The sequence below is a fragment of the Macadamia integrifolia genome, unplaced genomic scaffold (genome assembly GCF_013358625.1).
Source record: "Macadamia integrifolia cultivar HAES 741 unplaced genomic scaffold, SCU_Mint_v3 scaffold1901, whole genome shotgun sequence".
Taxonomy (NCBI): domain Eukaryota; kingdom Viridiplantae; phylum Streptophyta; class Magnoliopsida; order Proteales; family Proteaceae; genus Macadamia; species Macadamia integrifolia.
Genome location: NW_024868410.1, coordinates 55,674 through 80,542, shown reverse-complemented (window position 1 = coordinate 80,542; position 24,869 = coordinate 55,674). Strand labels below are relative to the sequence as shown.

Genomic DNA, 24,869 nt, shown 5'->3' with positions numbered 1-24,869 from the left:
TGACACCTTTAAATATATCTATATATATATATTTTTTTTTTTTGATAAAATATGTATATCTATAATCTATACAACATGCTACATATTAGGATCTTTTTCCTATTACATATGGGAGGGAGCACGTTAGTTGGCTAAGGTATAGTTGAAATATCTCCTTTTGTGTGAATTTTTACTGTGCGTAGATTCCTTTCCCATTTCCTAATAATTAATGGGAAGTACGTACGGCTTAACAAAACGCTTTTCCTTGCTTTTTACACCACTAATCTATTGACGGATAGGGCTGATTCTGGTGATATGCTTTTCAGAGTTCGCTTTGAGAGAATGAGGGGATGCATCTTCTCATTGTTTTGTACAGGGTTTTACCTTTCCACACAACCGTGTCTTCTTGCTTCTCTCCACTATCCACTCCCTCACTTTACTGTAAGAGCCACCACAAAATCCTCATCTGATTGCTTTAAATCCTCTGTCCTCCTTCGGTGAAACCATAAATTCCTGTGAAAAACCGACAGACCCCCCTCCCCCCTTTGCTTCTCTCTCTCAGTCTCTTTCAGCACGAACCCTCTCTGCCTCTTCTTCCTATTTCCCTTACTCATCTCCTTCTCTCTTCTCTCACTAGTTGGCTGCGAACAAGCTGGTTGGGGATTTTGGTTCCAGGTTCTCCAACACTAAAGACACGAACAGGGCACGAACAGTAAAGGTTCGATTCTCTCTCTCTTCTTTCTTTGGCTATCTCTGTGGATGATCTAAGTGGTTGTGTTGGGTTGTGCTTCCCTGCTGATGGAATTTTTTTTTTTTTAATTATTTTTAAGATCAATTATATTACAGAGGGGAAATATATATATATATATATATATATATATATATAGAGAGAGAGAGAGAGAGAGAGAGAAAATATGGGTAACCTAAAAAAAAATCTCTCTTGATGATGCTATGTTGATTGTGTTGGTACCCTTTACCTTGAGTTGCTGAATTGGACAGTTGAAGGAGGGGAAGCTGCTACACAAGTTTGTGTAACAGCTGTTTGAAGCAAGAAGTGAAATTTTAGCAATATTCCAGTTTATGTTGCTCACCTATAATTGTATTCTATACTATCAGAAAATTTATGATGGATGGGTGCCACAGTATGGCACCCATAAACCCCAACTTGTTCTTGAAACATACTTATGAGAGGTTCTTTAGCCTCTCAACAATTTGTCCGTACCTAAAATTTAATCCACGTTGATGTATCCATGTCAAACTTCTGTTAGTCTTGTGTGGTGAAGTTTTGAAGAGTCATGATAGACTCCCCTGCATTATTAAGGAAGTTAAACTCTTATCTCAATACCACAAGTGGATCTTATATGGAAATTTTCCTAGTTAAGAAGTCCATACTCCTTGTGAGCAATGGCTGTTCTCCATAGACCATCTTCCCCTATCTATACAGTTATTTTCTATACATTATTTATTTCATTGATTTTGGTGTCCAGAATGCATCCCTCTGATCTCTTGGTTTGAGTACTTGCCCTCCACTCTACAAGATGGCCCATTATATTGCATGGTGGTTTCATTCCTCCTTTGGGTGTTATATATAAGAAGGCCTTCCCCACATTGCACTTCAAAGTACATTGGTTCCCAGTGTTTAAGCATTGTTTCAAGTATCTCAATCCCATTGCTTTATGATTGCTTTTATGTGTTTATTTTTTAATAGGAAATGAGTGACAACGAGGGTGAATTTTTTGAATGTCAGAATGATTCCTCCTTTCTAGAAAGGGTGGTACCATTGGGCCCTTTTGGTTTCCCAAATCTACTGTTACTAAAGCCACAAGTGGTGAACGAATTTCAAAACCTTCTGGACAATACCAAGGCTGAATTGGCAAAGAAGAATGATGAGCTTGATGAATTGCGAAGTCTGTTGGACAATACCAAGGCTGAATTGGTGAAGCAGAATGATGAGCTTAATGAATTACGAAACCTCCTAGATGGTACCAAGGTTGAATTGGAAAAGAAGGGTGATGAGATGAAAGAATTAAAGAAACAAAAGATTGATCAGGACTGGAATCCTGAGCAGTTCTGATTGTCTATTGTTGCAATCACAAACTCAATGAAGAGAGTGTTTGTTGACTTTGGTCTTGAGCCACCGGAAAGTGGAGATCCAAAGTCTGTGTTGAAGTTTCTTGAGATGCTACATGATTTGATCCTTCAAAAAGAATTCAATTCCACTTTCTTAGTAGCTGCAAACGGGATACTTGCCTCGATTGCAAGTATATTTGAGAAACGTAGTGGCTTAAGCATTGGCATGGAAACAACAATTAGTAATCCAGCCCGTCTCATTGAGAGTTTATTTACCTTAAGAGGCTTTATTGATTCCCACTTCTTTATTGATGGCAGTGTAATAGTCGAGGATTTTCGTCTAATGAACAAAGACGACCTCCCAGTTATCTTTCAGGATTCTGTAGCAGATGTGGTTGAGCTCAAGCAAAATAAGGAGATGGGTACGAAATCAATCGATAACATCGACCGAAGCTCCATCTTATATGGGTATTTCAACATTCCAATGGTGGGGATGTTCATAGGTGTTTTAACAAGAGTTCATGTGAACTTGCCTGATGAGATTATGGTGAAACTTCAAGTAGGCAAACATAACCTTAATGATAAAAGGTTTTGGTTTGTCAATGCCAACGGTGCAGGTATATTTCAAAAAGAGCTTTTGAGTCCTGAAGACATCAAATTCACTCCTTCTCGGGTCTTAGGTGACCGGACCAACTTTGTGGGGTTTTTCCATAGGATGAATCGAATCTTTGTTAATGAGAAGGGGAGATATGTCAAATTTGACTTTATTTCTGGCAAGTTTTCAGGACCAGGAGCTGTTTTTGATAATACAGTTCGTTATTATATTAGCGAAGGTGTAATGTTTCATCCTTTTAAGATTGTGCAATTTGATGTGAATACACCTGCAACAAATATCGTACAACGAGAAATATACTGACCTCTATCAACTTCAAAAGATATTGGTCAGAATGAGGCCACTTATATTGTGGATAATCTGGGCAACAATTGTGCTTTCACGTTCAATGACTTCTGTTTTGTGGGGAAAATAACAAAAGCCTCCGGTACTTTCCGTGAGAACGCTCTGGTCAGTGTGTTCTTCGAACAAAACCAACATGGGGAGAACTGTTATGTCGATGCTCTAGCAACAACTTTCTTTGTTTTGAAAACAGGGAAAGTAACATCGCATGTTTACCGTGATAAACTGAAGGCTCCAAAGTTTGTTTAAAAGGGACCTATAGTTTATTTTATGCTTTTGTTTTAATTTATTTTAGTTTGCTTAACTTATGTTATATATCTGGTAAAAATATATATGCCTGAACTGTAATGATTTCATACAAGATTTTGTACATACAACTCATATCCCATTATATTGCAGTATTATGATACATATAGTATTATATTGCAGTAGACAAAATTCGAAGATCATATCCACATGAACAACATAGTCAAAAATAATGGCAAAAGATTACAAATCACATGAGAAATCATAGAATTCAGGTGGTTTAGATTTCGTGTTTCATATGTTTTTTTTGGTAATTGCAACATGTTGGTCACAGGTTCAAAACTTGAAAACAGCCTCTTTTGCAAAGCATGGGGGAAGGCTACGTACACTTGCCCCTCCCAGACCCTACAATAGCGAGAGCCTCGTACACTGGGTTGCAAAAAAAAAAAAAAAAAATATAGATTTTGTTCTCCTCCCACAAATGATTAGCTACTGAATATTTTTTGGTGATTTTGGACTTAAATATGTTGAGATGTCAAACCCGGAAGTTCGGAGAAGAAAGATTTGGGCTTTGTTGGTCGACAAATCCAGCTTTTGACTTGAGAGTAGGATGTTTAGAGCATCAAAAACATGGTACAGTGTATGAAATTCCATAAAGAATACCAAAGATCGTAGGTGATATCAAGGAAAAAAAATAAAAATTCAGATCATGGAAATGAAAAAGTTGGAAATTTTACACCTCAAATTGGGTGGATCAGCTACCACCTATCAACACCCAATCCACTTTGCCCACTCCTGATCATGCTCGAGGGATCAGTAGCAGATTAGAGGAATCAGCTGGGTGGAGGGAGATCTTGATACTGGGCGGATCTCCATTTTTGGTCAATCCTGTATCGGCATATCTGTGCAAAATAATAATAAAATGGTAAAAAAAATCTAATTTTTAAAGAAAACCAAGGATGTATTTATATAATCCAGACCAATACGGGCCAATTAAGATCAGAATCGATTGAAAGAAAACATTGCTCTGAATCGACATCTATGAAGATCGGCCAATTCAAACTTTGCCCAAATCAATTTAAATTGATTAGTGGCATGTAGCCTCAACGAAATAAAAGCTATGATTACATAATGATTTTTTTATGTATCTATTTCTCACTTTCTTTCTTCAAATTCTTTTTTTTTTTCTTGGCTTTCAAAGATAGTTCTTTTATGACTTGCAAACATAGTGACTAGTTTTTGGACTCTTTTCTTTACCTAGTTGGCTATGTTATGTTTTGTTTTGTTTTTTTTTATTATTATTCTTTTTATCTTCTTCTTAGTTCAATTTTCTTCACATATATTCTGCATTAAAAATCTCTTATTCTTTATCCCCTCAATCCTAATATTAAACCAACACCTATTCTCCGGCATAATGAACCATGATTGAACATTAACCCTATCCAGCCTGATTGAAACCCTCTTCCAACTATCCGTTTTGATTGGAGAAATTCAATCTGAAATAACCCCCCCCCTTTTCCTCTTCCAACTTTTTGATGGATCTGGTCAAATTCAACCTTAGAACCTTGACTTGAAGAAAGAAAGTACCATTGCTTGTTTTCACGGAGGTTGGTTCCAAAGGACTCCCTCTTGTAGAGATTCAGACACTCATACTAGAAACATCAACATTCTTCCATTTTCTTTCAGAAGAAGGGGAAGACATAATCATATTCCCTTCTAAAGCCAGGTGGCACAAGCAAAAAGGTTTCTTATTTTACAGCCAAATTAGGGTCAATCAGCCACAAATTTGTTAATTAATTAAGGAACCCAGGCAGTGTAATTAGTTGGCCAACTGGTCTGAGAAGTTATAAAGGATTGCTTTAGTTTTAGAGGCCTGCGACATTAAATGATTCATGGATGTTCTATGAACAGACTTGATATAGGACAATTCAACCAAAAAGATCAAATATATCAAGAATAGTTAGTAATCCAAACACAGTCACGGAAAAAGCAGAAAAAGAAATGCAGAGAATGAGATGGTACAGAGCAAGCAATCTGAATTGAGAGAAATTAACAGATCCCATGAAGCTAATTCCTCTGGATCAAAGAAGTTATAATACTTCTTCTCATTATGTATAACAAAAAGCTTGACTAACACATTCAAGCTTTCTTGAGCATTTCGTCGAACACCACTGGCTCCAAATTTCCAAAGCAAGAGAGACAGAGAATGGGTCATGGAATGGGGTGATCCCTAATCAAACTTTGATTATTATATAAGTCTCTTCATTTGGACATTTTTCTTGTCAAAAAAAAATAAATAAATAATTGCCTGGAGTTGCAGAAAGAGAGAATACAAACCTAGTATATCTCAAGGAAGGTCACGGTTTTCCTTTTATGTCAGGTTCAGTCACCCAAGTACTTCTCTTCAAGGATCAATCGAGGCCTGAAGTAGGCTTCAACCACGTCGAGTCACTGTCAAGGGTTCTCAAAATGGGGATCGAATCGGTCCATTTGGTGGCCGACCCCGATTCCCGTTCTCTTTTTTTTCTGTCAAAGAAAAGCTTAAAATATATTATCAAATAACCACGTACATTACTTCTAAAACTCGGATTGTATCGGTCTGTATTGGCTGAATTGGAACGTTATTCGACTTTGGAACCATCAAGATGGAACGGATAAAAAATCTAACCCCAGAGCAAGAGAACCGGAAGATAGCTCTATGCAATCAATGGATATGGAATAGTGGACTTGCCCTTAGCCATCATGATCAGTAAGAGAAGATCGTGTGGGACGCCGTTGTTGCCGTCGTTGCTAGTTGGGCCGGACGGATCCCAATTCTGATTGTCCTGATCTCAATCCCGGTACACATGTATGGTTAAAAAAGAAAAAAAAAAGTGGTAAACCTGTCGAGGCCAATCCATATTAGGATTGAAACGCTATCGGCCTTGACTGATCTCGTGATCGTTCCTGAGTTCTAGAACATTGCTACATAATTTAGCAACGTTCTTTAAAATTAATTGAAAAAAAGAATGTTATCTGACTGTATTAGATACATCTTTGTACACGAAAAAGTGAAACCAAACTGTAAGAAAACACTCAAGCCACAACTATGTAGAAACCGCACGGGTCGAAAGCAAGGGTACTGCCCAACAGATTGCAAAAGGCAAGACATGTTAGGAGTATTGCATGCATGCGATTTATTAAGGTCTATATTCTAAAGGATCTCGTAATTATCTCATATATTGATCAAATTTCAATTTAAAATTAGCATATTATAAGTTGTTTTATCACCTTGTGAACTTGTATAAGTTTGATCCATTTTTTACCATATCATACATACCTTGAGGAGGGGAGAGGGGAGAGGGGAGAGGGGAGGGGAAATATCTCTAAGCTACTGGCAAAGGCTATGCCAGCAGCTGTTCTCTATCTCTCTTAGCCTACCTTTTTCTATTGACAAACCATGATTTACCTCCTTGATTGGTAGGTTCTCTACACCGCGAGTTCAGAAAAACTCTCTCATGCTCAAGTTGAAATTTGAATATTGAGATAGGTATGAGATTCTCTACAATATTAATTGACCTCTATCCCTCATATCTTGTAAACTTATGGAATTCTATCCCCCTCATAGGGGCTTATAAATATGGAATTCTATCCCCCTCATAGGGGCTTACCTCCTATATTTATAAGGACTGAGTTACTTAGCTCCTGTTGTCTCCCACTCCTCCACGTTCTCCTCCGGATTTGTGTATTGGAGGGGCAATATTCTGAATATTCTCCCCTTTCAAGGAGTTATAATGTCACACTCCGTTCTCACAGAACCAGACTGGTGACCGAGTTAACTCCTGTTAACCAAAAACCTACTAGGATCATCTGATGCAGTAACCACAACACAGCACACACACAACTATAGAATGTAAAGTCTGTATTTCAGCGAAAGTTTTGTATGTATATATCTGTAAATAACCTAATACTCTTAATACCCAAATTGTGTTATATAGTATATTTATATGTGAGCCCGTAGGCGTGATATATACACAAGAAATACAATTTAAATATCCAAAGCACAAAAATGGCAACATAACAAAATAATCAAAAAGAATCCTGGGTCGGGTATCACTATTGCAGTACTGCAACACAGCTCTCGCCCGGGCTCTTAGCACCATGCCCAAGATCTTCAGGGACCCACCGTCCTCAATTGAAAATTTTACAGTGAGTCCCGGCTCTAACTCCTCAGTCGGATAACCTGTAAAATTATCTAAAAATCAGGATTGGGATCTGTCCGGACCAACTAGCAACGACGGCAATGACGGTGTCTCACACGATCTTCTCTTACTGATCATATATCCATTGATTGCATAGAGCTATCTTCCGGTTCTCTTGCTCTGGGGTTAGATTTTTTATCCGTTCCATCTTGATGGTTCCAAAGTCGAATAACGTTCCAATTCAGCCAATACAGACCGATACAATCCGAGTTTTAGAAGTAATGTACGTGGTTATTTGATAATATATTTTAAGCTTTTCTTTGACAGAAAAAAAAGAGAACGGGAATCGGGGTCGGCCACCAAATGGACCGATTCGATCCCCATTTTGAGAACCCTTGACAGTGACTCGACGTGGTTGAAGCCTACTTCAGGCCTCGATTGATCCTTGAAGAGAAGTACTTGGGTGACTGAACCTGACATAAAAGGAAAACCGTGACCTTCCTTGAGATATACTAGGTTTGTATTCTCTCTTTCTGCAACTCCAGGCAATTATTTATTTATTTTTTTTTGACAAGAAAAATGTCCAAATGAAGAGACTTATATAATAATCAAAGTTTGATTAGGGATCACCCCATTCCATGACCCATTCTCTGTCTCTCTTGCTTTGGAAATTTGGAGCCAGTGGTGTTCGACGAAATGCTCAAGAAAGCTTGAATGTGTTAGTCAAGCTTTTTGTTATACATAATGAGAAGAAGTATTATAACTTCTTTGATCCAGAGGAATTAGCTTCATGGGATCTGTTAATTTCTCTCAATTCAGATTGCTTGCTCTGTACCATCTCATTCTCTGCATTTCTTTTTCTGCTTTTTCCGTGACTGTGTTTGGATTACTAACTATTCTTGATATATTTGATCTTTTTGGTTGAATTGTCCTATATCAAGTCTGTTCATAGAACATCCATGAATCATTTAATGTCGCAGGCCTCTAAAACTAAAGCAATCCTTTATAACTTCTCAGACCAGTTGGCCAACTAATTACACTGCCTGGGTTCCTTAATTAATTAACAAATTTGTGGTTGATTGACCCTAATTTGGCTGTAAAATAAGAAACCTTTTTGCTTGTGCCACCTGGCTTTAGAAGGGAATATGATTATGTCTTCCCCTTCTTCTGAAAGAAAATGGAAGAATGTTGATGTTTCTAGTATGAGTGTCTGAATCTCTACAAGAGGGAGTCCTTTGGAACCAACCTCCGTGAAAACAAGCAATGGTACTTTCTTTCTTCAAGTCAAGGTTCTAAGGTTGAATTTGACCAGATCCATCAAAAAGTTGGAAGAGGAAAAGGGGGGGGTTATTTCAGATTGAATTTCTCCAATCAAAACGGATAGTTGGAAGAGGGTTTCAATCAGGCTGGATAGGGTTAATGTTCAATCATGGTTCATTATGCCGGAGAATAGGTGTTGGTTTAATATTAGGATTGAGGGGATAAAGAATAAGAGATTTTTAATGCAGAATATATGTGAAGAAAATTGAACTAAGAAGAAGATACAATAAGAAAACAATGGGGATATCTATAAACATACACACACACACAAAAATGAAGATAGCTGTAGAAAGTTGTCTTCATTTTTCAGTGTTGGATTTGTTGACAAGCCAAAAGATAGCCTTAAAAGCATTTTTTTCTTATCTGGTAATTGATGTGGTAGATATGGGGTTTAAGGTGCGGGAGGTTTTCTATGTAGCTGTTTAGTTTGCAGATTTCTGGATGCTGGACCTATTGAGGATGATGTGGCAAAATGTGTTTCAACTGGCTGGTGCTTGTTGAGTAGATCTCAGTCTGTACAACAGTAGGAGGTTACTGATGTTTATCCTCCCATGCAAGATAGAAGTCTTTAGGGTCTATCTGGTGGAAGGTTAGGGTTCCAGGTCTTGAATCTGCATCTAGATGCCTCAGCATCTTGATATAGATTTTGTTTAACATTCCTAATCCTTCAACAGGATGATGCTCCTGCATCCTCGCATTGCGTCTTAATTCCTTTCCTCCTCCCCCCCCCCCCCCCTTTTTTCTGGATAAACCAATGACTTTTATTGAAGGGATCTACCTCTCTAAATGCACAAAGACAATGTCCAGAAGACTTCGTGTTGAGCTATATGGGTAGAATACTTGTTATTAAATAAAAGTTCCAGCCAGTTGTTGCTGTATGGAGGATGGGTACCATCTTCCTCAAATTCTTTACTCTAAGAAGTCCAAAAAAGAGTCAACTCCTCCTTACCCGTGAAACAAGCTTCTTAGCTGGTTCCATCGAGTTCTCAATTTTCTCCTGTTTCTTTTGAGTAATGGAATGGTGACTGTTATATAGCATCAGGAGTTACCGAGCTATATTGTTCTTGTTTGCCTACCTGATTATTTGCAAAATTAGTCAAAGAGTAGCTTCTCAAAAGTCCCTTGTCTGTTTCACCAAGCCCCCATTTCTCCCTGGATAGAATCTTATCTCTCTGGTGCATGAAGGCAGTAAAGTTGGGAGATAATACACATGGTAAAGCATTAGAGAGTGTGGGCACCTCTAGCATCATCCAAACAAAGACCAAACCTTCATTAGAAATGGATAGTTCCATTACCTATTAGGGCCTTCTATTGGGTCTGGGCCAAATAAATTCCAATTTTCTCCAAAGCCCAATAGCTCTGTTCTTGATGTGGTTTTGATTTTTAAGATTGATCTACATCCTTCAGTCTTGATATTGAGTTAATCTCCTTATCATTGAGATTACAGTGAAGATAATATTCAAAGATAACTCGTGAATGTTGAATCAGTGAACTTTTAAAATTTATTTTTTATGAGAGAGAAGTCGGAGATGTCAAAAACTAAGACAAAGATGTCTGCCCATGCATCATATATTATTTTAAAAGCCTGTTCATTTTCCCTTCTCAGCTTTACCTTTGTGCCATAAAGTTTACTTGTATTCAGTTTAAGCAATAGATTTCATAACTAGCCCACTTTGCAGAGGAGAAAAAAAAAAGAGGGGGGGGGGAATAAACCAGGTGCAATTTAGAGGGAAAATGACATCATAGGGAATGAATCAAGTACAAGAATCATTTTAGTTGCATTTTCTAAATTGCCTTGGGAATGTTAAATCAGAAGTCTTTCTTTTTAATTTTGAATTCCATCTTAACAATCCTCTCTCCTATCACGGACTGTGTATGGCTCCTCTCTTGAACCATGTCTACAATATAGGTTTGTGTTTTGGTATTAATTTATGTAATATCTTATAAATAAATTTTCTTTGTGCTTCTGCTGCACAACACAAACATTGTAATTATTTGAGTTCTTGATGTAATTTAATCGCAAATAGGGTTCAGTTTTTCTCTTTCAAGAGTAGGAATTGAGTGGTTGAAGATCTATAATTATAACCAAGGCATTTGGAGTTGGTGGTGATCTTTCATTTTAATCAATTAAGAAGAGTTGGGTATTTTCTGGTTATCTATAACAATGCTGTTCACTGTTTCAGTTCTTTATCATTTATTTCTATTGCTGCTGCTAGTTTCTTGTGCTCTACTCTCTTCTTCCTTCCCACCCCACCCCTTTTTGGGGTGAGCTGATCACTACAATATCTGCTGCTGCCACTACCTGTTTTATTATTAGTTAAGTTGTTTTTTTTTTTTTTTTTTTTTTTTTTTTCTTTATGCCCAATAAAACTTCAATCTGATTGTTTAATGACAAAATTTTAGTACAAAATCTCCATATTTTAAGCCTGTAAATAATGCATAAAGCAGCTGATTGCCTAGTTTTTACTCTGGCTCTGGTGCTTGAAATTTTGGTTTGATGCTACAACCAGCTACAAGATTATTGGAGGTTTGCAGGCTCATGATTGTTTGTCAGTAACATATTCAAATTTTACTTATCTTTAATTTATCCTTGGTTCTCTATGTTACTTTTTCTAGTGAGGGAGCTAGTTACCTCAACAATGGTGCAAGTTCTTGCGTTGTCGTTATTCTATTATTTTGGTTTAATATCCAATTCCAAAAGGTTGAGTTTGTTGTTGTTATTGATCCAATTCCAAAAGTTTCATAGAGCTATACAAATTTATGGCATAGATAGATTCAATTTGTATTGCAAAAACACTCGTGATCATCCATATGCATTTTAAATACTATCTAATGTTTCCTTCTGAAATGGAAAAATAAAAACCGTGAATATACATACCATTTTTGAATGCTAAATATGCCAGTGACCCATCTGTAAAAATTTAAAGCAATAAGGTGTAATTATCTTAAGGGACTCACTGTTTCTGCTTAGTTAGAATTTATAAACAATGCTATTTCCTCTAATAAGTATTTATTCAACATTTATAATCCAAGTTATGGTCTAATCATTCTTCAGGCTGCCTTGAAGTAGTAAGAAAACTGTGAGCTACATAGAACTTAGATAACAGGTCAGATTTTCCTCTTCTAATAGCTATTTGTATTTTCTATCTTGAAAGCTCATTGATTTTAAAATATAGAAATCTTAAATTTGATCCATTTGTTCCTGCAGGGTGTTCAAATTGAAGTATAGGTAGCCACATACATCAGTAAAAGGAACCAGATCCTTTCCTTTGCCCAGGAGAGGAAGGAAGGTGAGAAAGGATGAACAAAAAGTTTGGTGGAGGGAAGCAACCAATTGGAACACCATCGTTAGCATGGTCATCCGTTGTGGTTGTTGTTTCACTTTTAGCAGGTGCCTCTGTTGTGCACAATATCTTCAAGCCTGACTTGGTAAATTACTCTTTCTTCCCTTCTCCACTGGGAAATTTCTGCTTACCCTGGTTGGGTTCCAAAATATATGATGAAAAGGTTTCCTCATACAACTATTTTTCTCACCTGATGGAATTGATGCAGACATTGCCAGCGATGGAGAATGTCACTGGGACTAAGGAACAAGCCCCTGGAAAAAATTAATAGTCGTCTCTTCAAGGCTCAATATGAATTTCTGAGATCGTTAGACTGCAGATTGCAGTATATGGACTCTTGACTTACCAAAATGAAGCAGGTTCTGGGATTGTTCCTTCTTGTGGATTCACATTTTTCATGTCGATTTGATTGGCATCACATGGCGTCATGAACGGGGACATAGTTTTGATCTTTAAACTTAATTATCACCATTTCTAGTGTACTCTTTTTCATACCCTGTTCTGGGTTTCATTACAAAGAAAATTTATCTCGTATTTCTGACAATATTTTGAGTTGCTAAATTGCTTTCATGGTTTTATGTAATAACTTTGTGGCAAATCGCTCTACCTTACTATGAGATGGTGATTCGCGAGACATGGCTAAAACAAGCCAAAACCCTTACTGGCTGGTGATTGCTTCTAATTTGGTTAAAATGAAAAGTTTATTGAGATCAAAGTTGAGCTTTATACAGAACTGCCAATAAATATTGGGAAGTTTCAATGATATGATTAGTATTCCTGTCTCCTTCAGTGACTCTGTTGTAGGTGTTGATGAAGACAGCATGAAGAAACAAAGTATGTCTTAGGGATCAAGCTCTCTCAAGGCATGAGCTTCAATTAACTCCATCGAAGAACACCTATTGCTCTTTCAAGACCTACAATCCAACAGTCTTTCCCAGCTCGTAACATTGAGCTTGGGGTTGGCTAATCTAATTAAACCCACCATATTTTTTTAAATGATTTTTTTACCTTTGGTTCAATATCAATACTGATACCGATACTCTCGATCGATGATTGGCCAGGTATGTTCAACTGAACCGCAGTTCTATGCTCTTTCGTATCCGAACAAGTGGTTTGTGACCATATCTTTCGCCTCTCAATATCCCTTTTTCAGAGTTGGGGCTTGGAGCCAATGGAAGAAAATGTTCATAAACTCAAAGGGTTAGTAACCAAACGGGTCCATGTAGATTGAAACTCATGCTATGCTGATTGTGGCTGATGTTGGTATTTCTTTCTCTAAGTTATAGAGCATATTCATAGAACCCTAAATACAACAGAGATATGATTTAATTGAATCGATACCAATACCGATACTTAGAGCCTAAGTATGATGCTGTTTTGATATTTGAGGGTGAGGTGGATTTGGAGTTTGGACACCATGAATGAAGAACAGCATAAGAGGAGATCTCTATTGAGGCTATTGAGCAGTGTGTGAGAGTGACAGTATTTGGTTACTTTGGAAACAATCCCACATCGGATAGGTAGGAACAATTCCTCCCATCAACAGAATTATAAAACTCTCACATCAAGCATTGATAAAATCACGCAGCCGTGCGGTGAGCACAGAGCGAACTATTCTTTCGCCTTTTACTAAAGAATACCGTGTGCTCGCCGTAAAAAACGGCATACGCCAATTTTTGAAGGGAACCCCTGGAAAGGGGGGCCCCACATGGCATATCATAAAACATTTTTCATTGTCTGCATTGACACCATCATATGGCCCATATGCCCACGTGTGCACTGCAATGGGCAATTATGATCGAAGATACCAATTTTTGGTTTCAAACTACGGACTCATTATTACAATGTCAATTGATTCGGTTCCGTTGGATTGAACTAGTTTGTAGAATTTTGGTTTTGGTGCAGTTGATCTTTTACTAATTGGATTGTTATCGATTCTTTTTCAAAATTTTCATATATATATATATATATATATATAGATACTTTTAAGAATGCTAAAAATAAAATTATTTATTTTTCCATTTTTCATCGTTTTTCCTATCCTTCCAAAATACTTTTTTTTTTGGGTTTAATTAAATATCTTATTTTGATTGGTCCATTTGATCAATCTGATTTGGTTTTGATTTGTATCTTGTTTTATAAAAACCTCAAATCTTGGCTACCAAGGTGTAATTTGTATCAGCATTCTAGAGGGCGATTATCCTCTACATTGAGCATCAAAAAAGAAAATTTTTGGTAAAAAAAAAAAGATTTCTATGTTCAAATTTTCTTTGCACAGATTTTTCTTGAAAACAAATGGATCATGATCTTCTCCAATGTGAGAGAGAGAGCCCAGCCACATTTAGTAGTTGGGACTTGGAAGTCTCTTGCGATGTGCCCCCAAGTGTTGGGATATGTGTCAGGGTGCTCAGCCAGATGTTTATTGTTAGAGAAATTTTGATTCAAAAAAAGATGGGCACCATATCACTTTCTCTCCCTCTTCTTTGGAAATGACCCAGATAGGTCTTGCATCCTAACATCTTTTAGCTTCAAGAAAACTAGCTGGGAACCCAACTCTCTCCCATTTTAATTATACTTGTATTTGACAAATTAATTTTTGAAGCAGTTTTTACAATTTTTTTTTTTTTTTTTTTTTTTTTTTTTTTTTGTCTTTATCAAATGATTGTGCTTGAAGTATGTAATTTAGCTTACCAAAAAAAAGAAAAAAAATGTAATTTTCTTTCAAAGTTCTAAATTTTTCTTCTTCTTTCAAACTTATATCTATTGTGACTTAGAATATTAATTTCAAGAAGTGTGTAATGCATGGATTTTAGATTCATCAAAGTTAGAGATCTTAGAGTAATAGATGTAAATATGGATTTAGGAGATGGTATTGGTATTGGTATTAGTGTTTTGGATTGGATCAGATCGGTGTGTATCGGTTGATTTTGCCCTTGTTTTTCTTAAAAAGTATAGTTTTTTATTTTTTTTTTATTTTTATTTTTCCCTTGAAATGATACGGATAACCAATCCGAATTGATCAGGGACCTAAGATTGGTATCAACTGATACCGATGTGATACAACTAATACGGTCGACACAATTCCAATACTTGAAACCATGATGTAGATAATGAGAAAACCTTGAAACTGATAGTGAAGGCCGATTTAGGAATGAGGTTGATGACTTTAGAATTTATTTAGAAATACCACCCTTACTATGATTTGTCTTCTCTATTAGTTTTAGATTTACTTGTAACTACGTGAAATTTAAGATATTCATTTTAGAGTTTTAGGCAAGTGTTCTTGAGAGACTTCTAGTGTAATTTTTTCTTCCAACATATTGAATCATTTCTTCTTAATTCAAAGATAAAACATATCATATCGTTGTGTTTATGCAAATTTATAGTGAAGAATATTTGGGCTTGGCCGGGTCAAGTGAGTAACTCCGTGATCCAAAAACCTAGTAGGAGAGCTGTCACCAGGATCACCGTTAACTCTTTCTCCAATGGTCCAGAAAGCGAGCTCTTATAGATTTTAACCGGTTCAGAAAGGACCATGTGGGTCCAGTTTATATTTCGAATCTGGAATTCTGGACCGACACGAGTTGGTGAAGGCTCACTCTACACTCTTTGGTCTTCGGCTTCATTTCTCCTAAGTTCTAATCTAGAATGTTCCATCGACGGAGCACAGCATGGGATCAGCGTCACTGTGTCTCTATCCATGGCTGCTTCGTCTCTCCGCAACTTTCGTTCTTTCTCGTTACCATCACAAAAGCTTCCCACCAAGAAAACGAGCACTCAGCTCTTCTTTTCTTCTTCCTCTGTCCCTTCTGGTTCTTCTCTTTCTGTTTCTTCGTCTTCTTTCAGATTGTTTCCAAGTGGTATATACAGACATGGGTTAGTTCCAGTAGTAGCTAATGATCTTTCTTCTTCTTATTCATCTAATTTATTGTCTGTAGAATGCCCTTCTCTTCTTTACTTGAATACCCTCTTCTGTAAATCTGACAACAAAGAACCGAAATGTAACTTAAGAAAACCCTACAACCTTAAGGTCCTTGTGGCCGCTGATGAACCTGAAGAGGCCTTGCTTAGGAGGTTCAGGAAGAAAGTAATGAAGGCTGGAATTATTCAGGAATCCAAGAGGAGAAGATTTTTTGAGAACAAGCAGGATAAGAAGAAAAGGAAGACCAGAGAAGCCGCTAGGCGGAATCGAAGAAGGTATCTTTTTTGGGTTCCCTGTTATTTTCCTTCTGGATTGTTTTCCTTTACGAGTTTGGTATTCTTCCGGTAGTGATTTCTCCATTTTGTTTGATTAAATTTATTTTTTTGTCTTTTGGCACCATCTCTCTGTTCTGTAATTAGGCAGAGCCGCGGAGAGAATTTTATTTCTATGTAGTTTTCTCTGTCATTTGGCTAGGAAGTTTTATTGCTTTCTCTTGTTTTACCAGTTTGATGAGATGGGCTTTGTGGGTTCTGGTTGTTTCCCATGTGGTCTTAGCTTCTAAAAATCTAAGTTCTTTTTGGTTTGCCTTTCTTGCATCTGAAATCTCATAACTTGTATTGCATTTACAGTTCCATTTATATGTTTAAGTGCTATCTTCGTTCTACTATGTTTTCACAGAAGGGAATCTGCTTCCAGTATGTACTTTATTTGTCTGTGCATTTTATTTGTTAGAAGAAAATTTTGTTCACTTTGTTTGTTTTCTGTTTGGTTAATGACTATTTCAGTTTTCTCATCCCTATTGCTCTCTGTTTTCAGGCGCCCATCATCGAGAACTACACCACCTGAGAAGAAAGAATCATCGAAGAAAAAGAAGGATGAAGATGAAGAAGAAGATAACTGGGCACTTCCTGAAGGAGATCTTCCATATTGATAACCATTTTTCGCCATTCTTTCTTTGTGTGGTAATTGCATCCTCTGAGGCCTCTTTCTGTTGTAAGTTTCTGTGTAAAATTCTCTTTCTTTGGCTGTAAAGAGCAAGGAGTTTTGGTTCCTCCTTTTGATTAACCATTTATTGTTCAGAAATAGAATAGTGTTGGCTGTATTGATTCTGAGATCTATGAGTAGCGTGTTCACCTGTATTAATTCTACGAGAATTCGTTTATATGATTTGAATGATTTGAAGAGCTAGAACCAAATGCAGGACCACACCGTTTTATATCCTAATTCCTGCTATAATTCAACTGAGTTGAAGGATACTACTTCTGCTTCTGTTTTGACTAATAGGAAGTGCAATTAAACCAAAGAAAGTAGGTCTTGTAGTTCTAATTTTCTATTTAAATACATACAGAAATAAAAATCCTGATATCAATACTACCATAAAGATCAAATGAAAGCATTTCTGTTGCTTCCTGGTTTCAAAGTAACACTAGATTTAATGAATATCAAATTGATCATCTGAAGAATGAATGAATCACACAGGAGCACAGTAAGTCAAAATAGGGGTGGGGTGGGTAGAACAGAATAATACTCTCGGTACGGCTATCACATCTCTGCTGCCCCATTTGTCACCAAAGCTACGTTTTTTATTATGCCTTTTTTAATCACTTGATGCTTTTTGGGGCCACAGAACAATAGTATAAATTGAAAAGTGAAGGTCTCAACGTTTTTGTGATTCCATGAGGCATGAGGTCATTATTACAGGGAGGCAATCACTATGTAACACCAAATTTTCAAGAGTAATGCCACTTTACAATCAGGTTGAGTATTAAGTGAAATATAATGTCCATATCTCCTCTTCTTAATTTGCTCTTTATATTCTTATAATATGTTTGATGATATATATTTTTGTTAAGATGGGATAAGTTAAAGACGTTTGATTATGATAGTAGGATCAGGAATATCCAATGTTGTTACATGTTACTTTCTGCAAGCTATCGAGCTGTATGGCTTTTTGGGTGGAAAAATAGAGCTGACATAGAGGTGTAAGGTTTTCCATCCAAGTGATCACATGGAAGTCCATTCCTATTAAAGGGGGAATTCTCCGTGTTTTCTTTTGTTTTAGTTCATGATCGAAGGTTGTTGCCACACCTATTGGTATACTTATGGTTCATAGCACATTTTTCAAGAAAATGGAGGGTTGCTTAATAGAATCATTGGAAGAAGAAATCGAGAAAATTCAGCAAGATTTGATGAACTGTTTGTTTTCTGCGGAGGGAATTAGTGTGAATACCCTTTGATGAAAGATAGATGAACTGCGCACCCTAATAACTGCTGATATGCACTTGATAAACCAAAACTATATGGGTATGCTTTAGTATCCAGGATCTGAAGGTGGAATAAGCATCTCTATATTGTTGGGCAAGTAAATATTGGTTAGATTTTCCTAGCCATACGATATAATGCAAATAGCAATACTTCAGATAAGGAGAAGATCGAGCTTTTTCCCATTAAGCTTTGGCAAGGTTAGATTCCTTGAGTTTGGTAAAGTACTTCGCTCGAGGTTCCGAAACTGTGAACATGCAGGTCTAGCTGGTGCACTTAAACAAATCTTACTTTGTAGAGTCCTAAGGGAAACTGGAGCATTTATCAGATTTCTGGCCTTGCTGGATCTTCTAAATCTTTTTTGCGTGTGTGACTGGATTGAGGAATGGAAACAAGGTAGTCTGCAGCTTCTCAAACAAAGCACTTTAATACAGGCTTTGATGAAGAATTGAAGACTTATAAGAGAAGGGGAAAGAAGGTCGACCACCACCACAGTGGCTGAGATCGACCAAGGCTATTTCCAAGCCCCACGGCTCGGGTATTGATGGGGATTTAGTTTGGATTTAGTTAATGAATTAGTTTCTAATTTCAGTTCCATATTAGTTTCTAATTCCAGTCTATATCTAGTTTCCTTTTTCATTAGTTTACAATCTCAGTTTTTAGTAACGACATATTAGTAGTTTTGTTATTTCAGTTTTAGTAACTTTGAGTTACCAATATTTGTAAACATTCCCCATCATTATAAATAAAGGAAAGGGGTTCTTTATGCCCTACGATTTTATGAAAACAAAAGCATGCTGCTGTCGCCTCTTCTCTGTGAGAGTCTGCTGTTTGTTTGATCACAGTGTGGGTTGTTGTGTGATCCGACGAGTCCTTGCTGCATGAAGTCCAGGAGGTTTTCTCTGGTTCTATGATTCTCTTCAAGGCTTTTCTCTTCTTAAGATCTTACACTGCTGCAACACAGGTATTTATTCTGCAACTTTTCTGTCCAGAAATTCTGAAATAGTACCTTTCAGCCTCTTTTGCAGAAGCTAGTTCCAGCCACTGTTCAGGCCTCAAATTGAGGTCGATTGTTCCCCTAAACTTCCTTGTGGATCGACCCAAAGAAGAACTGGTTCTAAGCTGTCGTTAGAGAGATAATCAAAATCTCTGGATTTTTGTCCTGTAGTGAATCTGCCAGAATTTAAACAGAATCGATATTCTGTACTGTTAATTCTGTTCTGCTATTTTTCTGCTATTGTTTTGGGACTGCTGCCTCTTATTAATACTGTTGGATATTAGCTTATTGGATCTACTGAAATCTGGGCTAGATAGTGTTGAGCACTGTGATCGATAGTTACTGTTATCCTTATTTCTGTGGTCTGATTTTGCTTGCTGGAATATCAATCTGCCGTGGATTATTGTGGAGTTATGTGGTTGTTCTTTGGTTTAAATTTTCCTGCAGTTTGGGTCTAGTTTGACTTATCAAATCTAGTACTACATTAGCTTTGAGCATTGCAGTAGTTGTGAAGGTTCCACCAAAGTATACCTTGTTTAGACAAGATTTTAGCTCAGTAAAAATTTTTTTTTTAGACCAATTGCCCAGCTGCCAGCCACTGAGCGACACTTATTGGAGCTAGAAGCTCATCCTGTAGTTCAGTAAATTTAGTACCTTTTTCAAGTAATCTTTGGCTCACAATTCTATCTGGATGGATCCTTGGGGTCCTGGTCTTCATAATTCCATCCATATTTGGTCTTAATGAGGAGCACAATACGGTTAGTGAATTGATGCTTAATGATCGTTGGAATGTTTCACATTTTCCCTCCTTGTATTGCCAGGAATATTGCTCAAGTCCCAATTACTAGTCCTTCCACATTAAATGATGGTTGGTTCTGTCTTTTAACTAAGACTGGTAAATTGACCACACATATTTTTATCAAGTTTCTTTAAAGGTTATATGCGTTATCAAAGTAATTTTGCAAATGAAGGTTTGTGGAGTGTTGTGGAAGCTTAAACTCTATCCTCATTGTAAATTGTTCATGTGGAAAGTTTTAGTTGAGGGATTTAACTAAAGATGAACTAGTTTATATTATGGAGGTGGATCCTTTATGTTCTCTTTGTAAGCTGGAGAATGAGTCCATTTGGCATCTCTTCATATCTTGTAGTTTTGCAACACACATTGGGATGGTAGGGCCATTGGGAATTCACACTGAGTACCTCTCTGCCTCTTCTCTTTTTGATTTATGTGTTTCTTTCGTTTCTTCTTCAGCTCTTTCCCATGCTGAAAAAGATTATATGCCATCAATCTCAGCTACGACTATGTACTCATATGGATGGCTTGGAATAGGAATGTTTTTTCAAAATCATGATATCTCTCCTACAGCTATCATACACATTATTTTTAGATGTGTTTCTGATCTTGGTATCCTTGCTCCACCTTTCCAATGTTGTTCTCCACTGACTCAAAATAATTTGTCTTTGTTGGGGTATCAAGCACCACAGTCTTTGGATAACCAAATAATAAATTTGTCTTTGTCGGGATATCAAGCACTACAGTCTTTGGATAACCTAATTATTATTTGCTATTGTTGCTTTGAACTAATTACATGCACTGCTGGTTGGGCTGCTGTTTGTTTGTTTAGATCCCCGACTTCATTTTGCCTCTATGAGTAATGGTTTTACAAGGAACTTGTTGGAATCAAAGGTCTGGAGTATCCTACAGGGTTTATGATAGGCAATGGCAGAAGGAATTCAGAGACTTGAAGTTTGGACTGATAGTTTGCAACTGGCTGAGTGGCTGTCGCAAGGGAAGTATGATGGGTGGCCATGGGATTATTTCAAATTCTGTTAGATAGTTATGAATTTTCCTCTTAATTAGTTTTAACTTTTAAATTAAATGATTCTAATTTAGTTTTAGTTGCTAGGAGAGTAGCAGATAAAGCTAGGATAGCTAAGTTGTCTTTTCTAATCAAGAACGATGTAACTGCTGATTTCAATTTGCTTAATATTTTAGTTTGTTTCTCATAAAAAAAATGTTTTATGTATGCTGAAAGTTGAACTTCTCCATTATAACACTGTTGGACTACAAATATTTCAAAGTTAAACTTCTCCATTATAAGAACATTGTTGGACCCCGAATATTTCTTTAGAATAGGAGGGGGTTGGCTGGACAAAGTAGAAGATTCTGAGAATTGAAATCAAGGACAAAGTTGATTACCCTGCCCTGTTGGGGGTGGATGTTAACGTCTCTCTAAATTGTAGATGTTTCTTATAATAGGGTTACTTGAACATAGGATAACTTCTGAGGTTGGATCTCTCTCTCTCTCTCTCTCTGAATTGTAGATGTTAGTTATAATAGGGTTACTGGAACATAGGATAACTTCAGAGGTTGGATTTCAGTAGACAACAATAATTTGGTGATTGAATCCAATAAAATGAAGATGACTTGTTTCTTTTAGGAGAGAGAGCAGAATGAAATATCTCCTACTCAAGAGATCAGAGGGGGCAGGTTCCCCCATGAATCAGACGCTTCCGTCTTCGCTTCACATTGTTCTTTATTTTTACTTTGTCTAGTCGTGAGTAAATTGTAATGAAATTAAAACAAAAATAAAAATGAAAAATTTTCAAATCATTTTGAGTATCAAATTACTTAGATTTGAATAGTAAAGCATGGCAAAAAATGAAGGATTCTGTTTGGGTAGTGATGCGGAAAAATTTGACCGGACTATCTCTCCTGTAGTTCCTGATGCTTTGGCCGACCTGCACAGAAGAGATGACAAGGAGAGTCGGGCTGACCCGACGGGGGACTCTTTGATGCCTAAGTTAGACCTTTTCATAACAGATGCTCAAGAGAGCTTTTACAGTATGAGAAGTGAGTCCTCCCTCCCTTGTGATGGAGGCTTACCTTGGTATTTATAGGCTGCTCATGAAGGGCAAGTGGGAGACGATTGTGAAGAGTCCTGCTTAGGCGTGGAGTCCTCAAGAGGAGTGGTTCTGTGATTCTGGGAATATTCTTGGAATATTCCCCTCTTAACTAGGAAAGATCAACCGTGTGACGTCACGATGACGTGTAGTGGATAGAGTCCTGTCCTCCGGAATAGACAACGTTCCTTGAATGTAGTGGTGGACGAAAACACGTTTCTGGAATCCTTGTTGTTGACGTCGGGCCGAGGTGGCAGCTCGGCCAGATGGAGGCCGAGGTAACAGCACGGCGTTATGGAGGCGGAGTAGGCAGCACGGCCTAATGGATGCCGAGGCAGTAGCACGGCATGTTGGAGGCCGAGGCAGTAGCACGGCATGATTGAGGCCGAGGCAATAGCACGGCCTGATGGAGGCCGAGGTGACAGCACGGCCTGATGGAGGCCGAGGAGGCAACACGGCCTGATGGATGCCGAGGTAGTAGCTCGGCCTGATGGAGGCCGAGGTGGAGCACGACCTGATGGAGCACGGCCTGATGGCCTGATGGAGGCCGAGGTGGAGCATGGCCTAATGGATGCCGAGGTAGAGCACGACCTGATGGAGGCCGAGGTGGTAGCTCGGCCTGATGGAGGCCGAGGTGGAGCACGGCCTGATGAAGGCCGAGGCAGTAGCTCGGCCTGATGGAGGCTGAGGTGGAGCACGGCCTAATGGATGCCGAGGTAGAGCACGGCCTGATGGATGCCGAGGCAGTAGCTCGGCCTGATGGAGGCCGAGGTGGAGCACGGCCTGATGAAGGCTGAGGCAGTAGCTCGACCTGATGGAGGCCGAGGTGAAGCACGGCCTAATGGATGCCGAGGTAGAGCACGGCCTGATGGAGGCCGAGGTGGAGGCACGGCCTGATGGAGGCCGAGGAGGCAGCACGGCTTGATGGATGTCGAGGCGGCAGCTCGGCCTGATGGAGGCCGAGGTGGAGCACGGCCTGATGGAGGCCGAGGTGGAGCACGGCCTGATGGAGGCCGAGGTGGAGCACGGTCTGATGGAGGCCGAGGCAGTAGCCCGGCCTGATGGAGGCCGAGGTGGAGCACGGCCTGATGAAGGCCGAGGCAGTAGCTCGGCCTGATGGAGGCCGAGGTGGAGCATGGCCTAATGGATGCCGAGGCAGTAGCTCGACCTGATGGAGGCCGAGGTGGAGCACGGCCTGATGAAGGCCGAGGCAGTAGCTCGGCCTGATGGAGGCCGAGGTGGAGCACAGCCTGATGGATGCCGAGGTAGTAGTACGACACGATTGAGGCCGAGGCAGTAGCTCGGCCTGATGGAGGCCGAAGTAGCGACTCAGTCCTTTCCAGGTTTGCGTACATGCTTCAGCTGTGCTTAGGAATGTGATATATTTTGCCTCATCACCAGCCCCCCGCTCTAGCAGTTCGAATCGACCTACTAGAGCATTTAATCCGATTCGAGATGCACTGCTTCACTTTCTCAGCCGAGGCTGCTCATCAGTTCGAGGACGAAGGAAGCAAAGCGCTTTCATGGGGGTCGAGAAGAAATGGCCCGAGGTGGCTGATCCCTTAGTCTAACCAGGAGTTGTTGGATGACGTTAACATTTCTTCGTTTAAGGGCGGCTCAGACGATGTCATCTTGTTCCTTCAGGATAAGATGCTCGGCTACAATCCGATGGACTATGAGCGACGCGTTCTAGTCCATGCTACTCTGGAACAGCCCTGCAGCTCGATCGATGTTGGTGAAGAAATGATCCGACTCGAAGGATTTTCTTGTGCTGAGCTAGGCTTGTGGATCAGCCCCCCGAGATTAGCCTCATATATATAGATCTATATTTATGTAGATGTCTCCCTCGGTAGTGATGTATTTTGAGGGCTCGTGGATTAACCCCCCGAGCTCGGTCTAGTTGCTGCCGAGCTAGAGCACTGTCTTTGTGCCTCATTGGATAAGGTCTTTGAGTCGCCAGACTGGGGTCTGGTCTTGTGGTGCCGAGCTAGAGCCTGGTCTTTGTGCCTCATTGATTAAGGTCTTTGAGTCGCTAGACTAGGGTCAGGTCTTTAGGTGTCGAGCTGGAGCTCGGTCTTTGTGCCTCATTGATTAAGGTCTTTGAGTCGCCAGACTAGGGTCTGGTCTTTAGGTGCCAAGCTGGAGCTCGATCTTATTTGTTGCCGAGCTGGGGCCCGATCTTTGTGCCTCATTGGTTAAGGTCTTTGAGTCACCAGACTATGGTCTGGTCTTGTGGTGCCGAGCTTGAGTTCGGTCTTTGTGCCTCATTGATTAAGGTCATTGAGTCGCCAGACTAGGGTCTGGTCTTGAGGTGCCGAGCTGGAGCTCGGTTTTAGATGCTGCCGAGCTGGGCCCGGTCTTTGTGCCTCATTGATTAAGGTCTTTGAGTCGCCAGACTAGGGTCTGGTCTTGTGGTGCCGAGCTTGAGCCCGGTCTTTGTGCCTCATTGATTAAGGTCTTTGAGTCGCTAGACTAGGGTCTGGTCTTGTGGTGCCGAGCTTGAGCTCGGTCTTTGTGCCTCATTGATTAAGGTCTTTGAGTTGCCAGACTAGGGTCTGGTCTTGTGGTGCCGAGCTTGAGCCCGGTCTTTGTGCCTCATTGATTAAGGTCTTTGAGTCACCAGACTAGGGTCTGGTCTTGTGGTGCCGAGCTTGAGCCCGGTCTTTGTGCCTCATTGATTAAGGTCTTT

At 39.1% G+C, this 24,869-nt stretch overlaps 2 protein-coding genes and 1 non-coding gene across 6 annotated transcripts; all 3 read left to right on the top strand.

The window, feature by feature from the left end:
* Positions 1–244: 244 nt before the first annotated feature.
* Positions 245–12,639, top strand: LOC122065147. 2 transcript variants are annotated; one of them, XR_006135933.1, is made up of 4 exons: positions 284–697; positions 11,807–11,858; positions 11,960–12,180; positions 12,304–12,639. XR_006135933.1 is itself a non-coding variant. In XM_042628955.1 (2 exons), the coding sequence occupies exon 2, from the start codon at positions 2,081–2,083 to the stop codon at positions 2,963–2,965; it is 885 nt and encodes a 294-aa protein (XP_042484889.1). In that variant the 5' UTR covers positions 245–697; positions 1,688–2,080; the 3' UTR covers positions 2,966–3,312. The 2 variants fall into 2 exon arrangements, 1 of the variants encoding a protein (XP_042484889.1); XM_042628955.1 differs by lacking the exons at positions 11,807–11,858; positions 11,960–12,180; positions 12,304–12,639 and adding an exon at positions 1,688–3,312 and having other exon boundaries at positions 245–697.
* A 1,042-nt stretch (positions 12,640–13,681) lies between these two features.
* Positions 13,682–13,799, top strand: LOC122065152. The gene has a single exon (XR_006135934.1). It is a non-coding gene; the product is annotated as a U5 spliceosomal RNA (small nuclear RNA).
* Positions 13,800–15,672: 1,873 nt separating this feature from the next.
* Positions 15,673–21,306, top strand: LOC122065146 (30S ribosomal protein S21, chloroplastic-like). Of its 3 annotated transcripts, none has more exons than XR_006135932.1 (3): positions 15,673–16,292; positions 16,834–17,010; positions 20,902–21,306. XR_006135932.1 is itself a non-coding variant. In XM_042628954.1 (3 exons), exons 1-2 carry the CDS (start codon positions 15,796–15,798, stop codon positions 16,946–16,948), a joined length of 612 nt encoding a protein of 203 aa, XP_042484888.1. In that variant the 5' UTR covers positions 15,673–15,795; the 3' UTR covers positions 16,949–16,979; positions 20,902–21,306. The 3 variants fall into 3 exon arrangements, 2 of the variants coding, with proteins under 2 accessions (XP_042484888.1, XP_042484887.1); XM_042628954.1 differs by having other exon boundaries at positions 16,834–16,979; XM_042628953.1 differs by lacking the exon at positions 20,902–21,306 and having other exon boundaries at positions 15,674–16,292; positions 16,834–17,179.
* The last annotated feature ends 3,563 nt before the right edge of the window (positions 21,307–24,869 follow it).

Coding starts and splice junctions, on each gene's coding strand:
- LOC122065147 (XM_042628955.1), top strand. CDS start 2,081: ATGAAGAGAGTGTTTGTTGACTTTGGTCTTGAGCCACCGGAAAGTGGA.
- LOC122065146 (XM_042628954.1), top strand. CDS start 15,796: ATGGCTGCTTCGTCTCTCCGCAACTTTCGTTCTTTCTCGTTACCATCA. Junction 16,293..16,833: donor GCTAGGCGGAATCGAAGAAG/GTATCTTTTTTG, acceptor CTCTGTTTTCAG/GCGCCCATCATCGAGAACTA.